Here is a 10,032-nt window from a genome sequence, read left to right on the forward strand (position 1 = left end):
CCCTCCAACTCAATTCAATTCAGTAAACACATATTGGGTATCTACTATGTGCAGAGCACCATTTAGACGTTTAGATCTTCAATAAATAAGCATTTATTAAGCACCTACTGTGTACCATGCACTGCTGGGTACCAGCACAAAGAATGAAACAATGCCCACTCACAATGAGTTTACATCCTAATGGAGGAGATGACAAGTACATATAAAGATAGATAGATAGATAGATAGATAGATAGATAGATAGATAGATAGATATAGATAGATATAGATAGATAGATAGACAGATATAGCACAAATATAAAGTGAATACAAAAGCCAATATGTACAAAAGAGTCCCATATAAGGGAGTCTGGCTAGTAAGAAGTTGGGAGAATCGGGACAGGCTTCATGCAGAAGATGTTGCCTGAGCTGGAGGGACTCTATGCATCAGAGGTAAGGAGGGAGTGCAGGTAAGACACCATCCCTGTCCTCATGGAGCTTATAGTCTAGTAGGAGATTATGGTATATACTCAAAGAACTCAAATACACCATGAAACCTGAGTGCATTAGGAAGGTATGAGCAAATTGCCATGTTAGGTCCCTCCTAGCCACTCTTCTCTCCCCAGGCCCCATGGGGGAGAGTGTGCCCTTTGACTTTTACTCCATATTGCTGGCCGAGAACGCAAGGCTACGGAGTGAGTTGGATAAAAACCGCCACCAGTCTTCCCCCATCATCCTGCAGCAGCAAGCCCTACCGGTAAGAACCCGGGCTGCCGATCCACAAGCATGCTTTTGGGTTGTCCTTTGCATGCGGACTCACCTGCTCCAGGTCCCAAAACTCCCACTCAGAGTAGGGAGAGACAAGCTGCATGCAGCCAAGCACTATCCAATCCAAAGCCAATCACAGGAAAGGCTGAGACAAAGAGCCTAACCAGGCATGTCTGGGAACTCCAGGATTTACCTTAGGATGGAAAAAGAATGGGATTATAGCCTTGCTTGCCAGTTCAGTTCTCCAGTAGTGTTCCAGTTTCCAGTTGGTTCCGCCACCGTGCATAACCATTCTCCCCATGCCTGTGCCTGTATCTTCACCAAGAGAGCAAAGGGTCCTTTCAAGGTGGGGTCACTCACCAGGTTGGGTGATTACTCACCAGATACCCTGAGACTGCCTACAGTGCCCCATGGACTCCTAATGCAGTCTGGGTGACAGGGTTAGGTCAAGGTTTTTTACCTTGAGTTCATACAGGTCTCCTGGAATCTTCAGCTGCCTTCCAGCTCTTAGACCAAGCTGGTTTGCTCTCCATAAGTGTATGTATGTGTGAAGTCTATAGCTCTATCAACTGTGCAGGGGTCAGAGTAGATAGAGGGACTCCATTTGAGAGCTTCACCTTCTACCTTGTCTCAAGGGTCCTGCAACCAAGGGTGACCCAACCCCCAGACCACCACTTCCCATCCTCCCCGCACCCTATCCTCAACATACCCATCCCTTCCTCCAAGTCCATTCAGTGAAGCCAATAGAAGCCCCCACGTAGAGGCTTGAGCTCCCACTCCCTGGGCCACACACCCAGTCTTCCACCAGCCCACTCCCAGTGCTCTCCCTCCCCTTCCTGACATGCACTGGGATCCCTAGGGAGACTTGGAGAGCCCTTTCTCCACAGTCCCAGGAGAACCCTGGGGAGAAGGGAGCAGCGAGACACTTGGCAGAGAGGCTGCAAGAGACAGAACAGCCAACCTACTCATGAAACCTGGGCGGTGGGCTTAGACAGGTGGGTGTCTTTGACCTGAGTGGTTCATTCTGCCCATTTTCAGCTGCCATGATGCTCAGATGTGGAAGCATTTCCCTCTAAGCAAGCCTGCCACGTGCAAAGGGCTCAAGGTGCACCGCAGATCAGCTCTGGTCCCTTCACAATGGGCCCTTCTTTGGACAAATCTCATACATGCAGAAATCCTACTTCTGTAACAGATAAATAGGGGCAGAATAGAGATTCTTGGCTTTACAAAATGATTCTTCATTTTACATAAGCATTTGGCACAGAGTTCCTTTAAGAAATCAGCTCAAGTACATTTAAAATGACTTGATTCACAGAAATACGATTTATTTTTAAAATTAAATTACATATTTTAAATTAAGAAACATCTGTTTTTCTCTCCCTCCTCCCTCCTCTACCTTCAGAGGAAAAAAGAAAGGAAAAACTTTTGTAACACATATACATAATCAAACAAAACAAATTCCCAAATTGGCCAAGAACAAAAAATGCATCTCCCATTTTACATCAAAAAATGTGACTTAAATGCATTTTTTCAGAAGCACCATTACAAATAACATCAGCTCCACATGTAGTACAAAATAGACCACAATATCCCTCAGGATGCTTGATGTTGCTTTGGATTAGAGAGTAAGGATCAGACACCATTCCTTTTTGGGAAGGTGTAGTCTCCATGGAGAGGAGAAGGGAAAGCAGTGGAAACAAAACTGGTGCCTAAAGCAGATTTGGGGTGGGAGGGATGCCATTCAGAGCCAACTGGTCCCATCAACCAATGGTGCCCATCCAAGATCCAGGACCTCACTCTCCTACTGCCCCTCTCACTCTCTGCCAAAAAGAGAGCAGATTCTCTCTACATCCATCTATCCCCAACCAAGAAACATACCAACCTGCCTATTATCACCTCAGGAAAAACCACAGCATATGAGGAGAAAAGAACTGTTCTCTCTGAGTCCTCTGCATCCTAATAGAACAATATGTAGTCCTCAACTCAGACCCCAATAATACAGACTCCATGACCATTTGGACAAGAGAATTTCTAACTTAAGCTTCCTTTTCCACGCACTAAAGGGTTAACAGAGTATGAATGAACAAGGTATATAAGATTTAACAGGACCCAGTCAACCTAAGAGAAGAAACTGTTTTCTAGCACTTGAAAGCCCTTATTTGTGTTTCATACAATTGACATCCTGATAAACCACCATCTTATTAGTCCATTAAAGCAGGCCTTTTAGGGACCTCTACATGGCAACAGCTCAGTGTTCTAGATCAAATTTGCATATTAAAGTGTCCCACAATTTAATTTTTTAACAGATTTAGATTGACTCCCATGATATGAATGCAAATTAGTTATGTTTGCCCATCTCTCTCTAGACCTCCTTCTAGGCTACCTCCCCCTTCTTTCCTTAAGCCATCCTGTGTCATCATCTCTGGAGCTGAAATCCAGTTAGAGTAAACCCTCAGTTTTAAGGGAAGTTTCTTTCTTGAGCAGAATTCTTGGTAACCAGAGCAATAAAATATTTTTAATGGGAGTCATCTCCTGAGCCATATCTTCCAGGATTCTCAACAGGTTGGCTATACAGCCCCCTTTTCTGTAGGCATTTTGTTCTGCTAAGATTGTATTTATTTGGCATGCCATTTTACATGGCATTTCATACTTTCCAAAGCTCTTTCCTGTCCATTGTTGTATTTGTCATACCCTTCCCTGAGGCAGGTGAAGTAGGATTCTGTCATTCTACAGATGAGAAGACTAAAGTCAAGAGACATTAGAAGACTTGACCAAAGTCATACAGTAGATCATTGTGAACCACAGTATACATGGAAGGGGTGCTAAATATGGGATTAGATTTGAAGGCTGGCTGTATCCCTGAGAACTCAGGCAATCTGGGCCTCAGTTTCCTAAATTGGAAGACTGGAGGGTTGGGCTAGGTGATCACCAAGGTCCCTGCCCAGTCTAAGTCCTATGATCCCAAGTTACAACTTCAGGCCTTCACCATTAGTTTCAGGATCATGAAGGATCAGTGAGACATGGTAGGTCACTTCACACCCAGGGCAGTAGCTTTTATTTGTTTTCAAAAATGACTTGCTTTCTGCTCCATGTGCTACATGATCTTCCCAGAGGTCAATGGATAACCTCTGTCAGGTCACTTATTCTGGTTGGGTCTCAGTTTACCTCAGGGGTGTAATGGGATTGCAATAGTGTGGTTCCCTTATTGGCCATATTTGTGCTTTTGCCAACAGGACTTCCTGTCCGGCACCTCAGACAAAGTCAATCTTATGGCCAAATTGGAGAGCGCTCAAAATCGTATTCGGAATTTGGAGAGCGAGGTAGGTGAGGCCTAGAGTTCTCAATAGAGTCTTCTTAGATAAGTCCAAGAAGAACAAGGCTCTAGAGAACTGTAGGACAAGGGTAAAGAATGGAATGAAGTCACTCAACCCCTTTGTGCCTCAATTTCCAAATCTGTAAAATGAAGGGGTTAGACTCAATATTGGATCACTGGGTTTCCTTCCAGCTCTAAATCTATGGTCCTATAATATATGAAACAGAATACAACAGAAGGGAAACCGAGGTATTTAGTCAGAGAATAATCAACTTCCCATTATCTTGAATGGGACCCATGGTTCCAAGAGCCTGGGGCAGGGCCTTTGTCATGGACTCAAAAAGTCTTGGGAGTATAGGATTTACAGTTGGAATCCTACCTCCCTTCCCCAGTCTCCCATTCCAGTCACCATTATGAGCCCTAACATCTACCCCAGGTGGGGAGGAGGGAGGTGTAGCCCCTGAGAAAGTACCAGAGAGTCCCCGCTTGCCGTACCATCCCCATTGGCCAGCCCCCACTGTCATGGACCCAGAAGCCCTGATGCACCTACTAATCCCTATCTGGGCCTATAGTTGGAAGATTCAGCTCGGCGCTGGGGACGAGAAAAGCAAGACCTGACTTCGAAACTGATGGAACAAGACCATGGCTTTATACTTGGCTCCAGTCCTATGTTGACAGAACACCAAGTGAGTAACCTCATGGGTCCTGGGGACCAGGGTGGAGGAACAGGCAGGTGTCTGGCACTCAACCAGCCAGTTGATAAGAGCCGTTTCTGAGGGGTCAGCTTTGAAAGGAATGTGGGCTAGCAATGAGGAAGCCTGGCTTCCAGTGTCAGTTCTGTCCCTAATTCCCTGTGTGTCACTGAGCCCGTCCCTTCTTCTGCGAAGCTCAGTTTTCTCATCTCTAAAATGGAGATTATCATTCTCACCATCACCACATCATCATTGTCCTCCTGACTGGCAGAGGCAGCTGGCTCTGAGACTGGTCCCACATAGCACTATGCAAATGCTAAGTGGCTGTGTCAGGGGAAAGAGGATTGTTGGAGCAGAGAGGGGATCGGTTCCCCAGGGGACCTCAGAGATCACCTGATTCAGACCCCTGCCCCATGAACTATTTAAATAGCTGAAAAGTATCATGTCATAATGGATCTAGATACAGGACCCTGCCTCAGACACCTGCTGCCCCAGACACACACATGTGAACATGGGCTTGTCGTGAGGATGGTGCTTCAGCAAACTTAAAATGCTCTTGAAATGGGAGTTATGATGATGAGGAAGCTAAGAACATTTGTCTAGGTATCCATGACTTTGCCCCTAAGGGGAAAGGGGCTGAGATTTCCCAGAATTCTGATTTTGGCCATGATGCTAATAGGCAAGGATGGCGCTGAGTTCAGGAAAAGTAGAGGGAAGTAGCTGCCCCTTTGCAGTGAACTGAGAGGCAAAAAGCAGGAAGAATTCCCATCAATCCATGATTTCCTAAAGGGAACATAATGGAACAATCGTCAAAGTGGGCTGGAAGCTGCAGAGACGAGTCCTGTTCGCAAGAGCCAAAGTGGAGGGTCTGTCCATCTTCTGTCCAGACCCCTCTAGGGCCTGGGTGACAGGAAAGGGGTGTCTGCTTCCAATTCAGTGTAAGGAAGATCTTCTTAAAAATAACAGCTGTCCGTCTCATGAATGGGCAGTTTAACCAAAGTCAAAGAACTATTTCTCATGGATGTGACAGAGCTCTCCTCCATGAAAGCGCGAGGGTCAATGGCCCTTAAAGGGAAAAGAGAATTTTTTGAGAGTCTTAAACTATGACTTTGTAATAGGCAATAGAATGTGACACAAAGAAATAACGGGGTCTGTGTTGATGTGTGTATACATTCATACACACATATATACACACATACATAAATACATATATACACGGTACAAGGAAAGAAGGAAGAGAAAAAAGAAATATGTATATATGTATCTGTATATATAATAGTATATACATGTGGTCTATGTATATATGTATATGGTATTATGTGGGTATATATACACATGCATGTATATACACATATACATAAGTGTGTACATATATACATGTGGGTGGAGAGAGAGAGAGAAAAGAATTACTTCGATGAATTCAGGTAGGAATTCCCTCTATAACTTGGAGGTTTAGAGAGTGGCCAGGATAGTTTCCATCCTCTACTCTATGCTGCCTTTCCTCTTAGATAACATACTTTTATAATAATACAAACTCTCTGCCGTGCCTCGAGGTTTACAGAGCATTTTTCAAACAGTAACTCCCTGAGTTGGGTTGTGGGCTTGTTATTGTTCCTATTTAAAGCTGAGGAAAAAGGGCAGCATGAGGTTGTAGATAAAGATCCAGCCTCAAAACCAGGAAGCCCTGGATTCAAGTTCTGATGGACACATACTGGCTATGGAACTCTGGACAAGTCAAAACCTTTGAGACGTAGATAGCTTGCTAAGACTATAGGTTCTGTGGCAACTAGGTGGTGCAGTGAGAAGAGCACCAGCCCTGGAGTCAGGAGGACCTGAGTTCTAATGTGGCCTCAGACACTTGACACACTTACTATCTGTGTGACCTTGGGCAAAAAAGATCCAGCCACAAAACCAGGAAGCCCTGGATTCAAGTTCTGACTGACACATACTGGCATAGAACTCTGGACAACTCAAACCCTTTCAGAGTTAGGTGACTTGCTAAGACCATGCTAAGATCAAGGAAGGAAGGAAGAGAAAAATTGACAGAAAGAAGGAAGGAAGGAAGGAAGGAAGGAAGGAAGGAAGGAAGGAAGGAAGGAAGGAAGGGAAAGAAAGCAAGAAAGAAAGAGAGAGTAGGAAGGAAGGAAGGAGAGAAAAAATAAATAAATAAAACAGAAAAATTTAAAGGTAGAAAGAAAGATGGAAACAGAGAGAGAGAGAGAGAGAGAGAGAGAGAGAGCCTCATTAGAGTGTAAGCTCTTTGCAAGTAGGGAATGCTAAATTCGTTGTATCCATATCCCTAGCACCTAGTACAGTGCAAAGACTTGTTGGTTGATAGATATCACATATACATGTACATATGTAATAATGTATGTATATGTGTGTGTGTCTATAGCTATATCTATATGTATGTATAAAATCCAAATATTGATTGATCTATGTGTCTTTTAGTCAAAATAAAGGCATGTATACCAATAGTCGTGTGTGTGCATGTGTGTGTCTGTGTCTGTGCACGTGTGTGTGCATGTGTGCATATATATGTGTATGTGTGTCCATGTGTGCATGTACGTATCTGCATTGAGTGTGTGTGTGTCCACATCCATGTACACATGTAGACACATTCTTAATGAGCCCACTGCTTACCCCCTAGGCAGATGCCCGGGCCAGGTGACCCCTAAGATGTCCATCCCTCACCACTCTTAGATTCTATGATTCATGGGACTTTGAGCCAATAAAGACCTTAGAACTCATCCAGTCCAAACTCCTCTTTTTACAGGTGAGGACTCAGAACTCCAAAGAGTGGAAGTGACTAACCCAGGGTCACAAAACAAGTAAGTAGCCAAGACAGGTTCAAAACCCAAGTGTCCCGACTCCAGGCCCAGAGTTCTTTCCATGCTGCTGTTGCCTGACGCTTGCCGAGCCCACAGCACAGAGTAGGAGGTCAAAAAGCACATGGTTGATCCCAACAGATGTGTACAGATGGTGCCAGAGGTGGGAGAGGTGAGAGAGGTGCATAGATGGACAATCCTAAGGGCACCAAAGGATGCATAGTCTCCCACATGGGGGACACAGCTTTCCTCCCACAGTCTCCAGACACATCCCTGCTGCCCCAAGTGCTTCTCAGTCACCCGTCCTGGATTGGTGGGCTGGGTAAGCCTTGCAGGGGGCTGGTGAGAAGCCAGCAGAACTGACCCATTTCTGGACTCTTCATGAGGTCCCTCTTACTTTGCCTTATGTACAGAGGAGTCCTACGGACCGTACGACTTTCAAGAAGCCGCAAAAACCGGATCCGTTATCGCTCCATCCAGAGCTTGACCCGAAAAGGCCAACGAAAATAGAAGGGAAGCCTCCCCAACAGCACCACAGAAACAGGCCTCCCTTTGCATTCCTCTCCTGGAATCACATCCTTAACAACTTTATTAAATGCATAAATCTTGGTGAGTGTCCATGGTCTATTGATGAAGCCCCTCCACCCCTGGCATATCCCCACTCTTAGATTTTCTCCTCTCCCACCCACAGTCACTGCCTTCCTAGGCCTCCCTCCTAGAACCCCAGCCCAGAATCTCTATAGAGCAGAGAACTGGCAGATTAGTTAAAGTAGGGGAGGGAGAGAAGAAGGGAGACTGTATTCTAAAGTTATAGGATATTGATCTTGGAACTTCAATGTCAGGAGGACTGCTGATTTCCCAAACAAGCAAGATGGCACTTTGGGAACAGGAATAAGGAATGGTGACCCTGGGAAGGAGCAAATAACCCGAGGGCATCAGAGCTGAAAGGGCTCAGAGGTCATCTCATCCAAAAGCCCTCATTTGACAGAGGAAGAAATGGGAGGCTCAGAATGATTTGGTGATTTGCCCACAGTCACACCCTTAATTAGTGGCAGTCAGAAGTAGAACCCAAATGTCCTGATTCCCACTCTCTTCCCAAGGATTTCTTTACGTAATGTGATACAATTAACTTTATGCATGACGAGGATAGGTGATTGCCCACTTGGTTTGACCTGAGAACTACTAGGGAGACCCAATGCCCAAATATACCTTCCTCAACCCTGGCAATTTCCCAAGATATAAGAAACAAAACCAACTGGACTACCATCCCAATCTGGTCATAGGCGCCGTCCAGGTCTGTCTATATCCATCTACATCCCACTCTCTAAGGAGACCCTAGGACAGTCAGATGAGGCTGGGCCCCATTGCTAGAGTGATAGCGCATTGGGAGTTTTTTTCTTTAATTGTTTTCAATGAACAAAAATTAATCTTCTTCTCTACCCACTCGTCCCCAATTAAGAAAAAGAAAAACAAAACCCTTGTAATGAATGTGTATAGTCAATCACAATGATATGCCCATATTGGCCACGTCCAAAACCATGTCTTATTCTGCATCCTGAGTCTTTATCTCTCTTTCGGGAGGTGGTGGACAACATGCTTCATCATTGGTCCTCTCAGAGAGAAACTGGCTTAGAGAGGATAAGAAATTTGCCCACAGTCATACAACAGTTGAGTAGCAGAAGTGAGACTCAAATCCACATCTTTGGGCTCCAAAACCAGATCTTTCTATGACACGTGTTGCCTTGTATCCATATGAAAAATGGTCTTTTCCCACATTCAGCAGGACTCTTTCCGCGTGGACCAGGTCAAGATTAGAATCAACAGAGATTTAGGACTAGCAATAATATTTTCATTTCTTAAATGTTCATGAAAGAAACCTGCATTGAGCATGATGGTCAGGAATGATGTGGCTATTCTTTGTAATTTACGGATGTTTTTTTATAAAAATGAACATTTTGAGAAGTTCAAATATTACAAGTATTTATTATTTTCTTTCCAGTCAAATCAGCAGAGTACAAAAATGAAGGGAAGGGAGAATGGCATCTCAATGAAGCCAATAACAAGGCTTGTACCCACCTTCTTTAGTGGATTGAGGCACGTTTCTCCAGAGCAAGAGAGGGCATAGGAGAGGACAAATCCATAGGCCATAGGGATCCTTAATTTTTTTTCTTGTGGAACACCTTTGGCAGTTTCATGAAACCTGTAGACTCCTCAGAATCATGTTTTTAATTGGATGAAATTCACAGGATTACAAAAAAGAAACTAGGTGTATTGAAATATAGTTTTCCAAATATATATATGTGTGTATTCCAAGATCAGACTCCAGGTTAAAAATTCCTGTCCTAGATGAAGAGGAAATTAATTTCCTTGGCCCAGTCAAAACACTACATTATATACTTGAGTTTGCCATGTCTCTGCCTGGATCTGCCTCCCTGTTATCTCCAGCCTCTCT

At 44.4% G+C, this 10,032-nt stretch overlaps 1 protein-coding gene across 1 annotated transcript in view; it reads left to right on the forward strand.

Moving 5' to 3' along the window:
• The window catches only part of CCDC33 (coiled-coil domain containing 33), a gene marked incomplete at its 5' end in the record, with an annotated part of 185,888 nt that extends 177,540 nt beyond the window's left edge, over nucleotides 1-8,348 (forward strand). Inside the window, 5 exons of the mRNA XM_036736500.1 lie at nucleotides 606-736; nucleotides 3,918-4,067; nucleotides 4,633-4,746; nucleotides 7,994-8,189; nucleotides 8,272-8,348. Of these exons, the coding sequence (XP_036592395.1) occupies nucleotides 606-736; nucleotides 3,918-4,067; nucleotides 4,633-4,746; nucleotides 7,994-8,189; nucleotides 8,272-8,348 (668 nt within the window). The remainder of the gene's footprint in view (nucleotides 1-605; nucleotides 737-3,917; nucleotides 4,068-4,632; nucleotides 4,747-7,993; nucleotides 8,190-8,271) is intronic.
• Nucleotides 8,349-10,032: the final 1,684 nt, after the last annotated feature.

This window comes from Trichosurus vulpecula, chromosome 8, assembly GCF_011100635.1.
Source record: "Trichosurus vulpecula isolate mTriVul1 chromosome 8, mTriVul1.pri, whole genome shotgun sequence".
Taxonomy (NCBI): Eukaryota; Metazoa; Chordata; class Mammalia; order Diprotodontia; family Phalangeridae; genus Trichosurus; species Trichosurus vulpecula.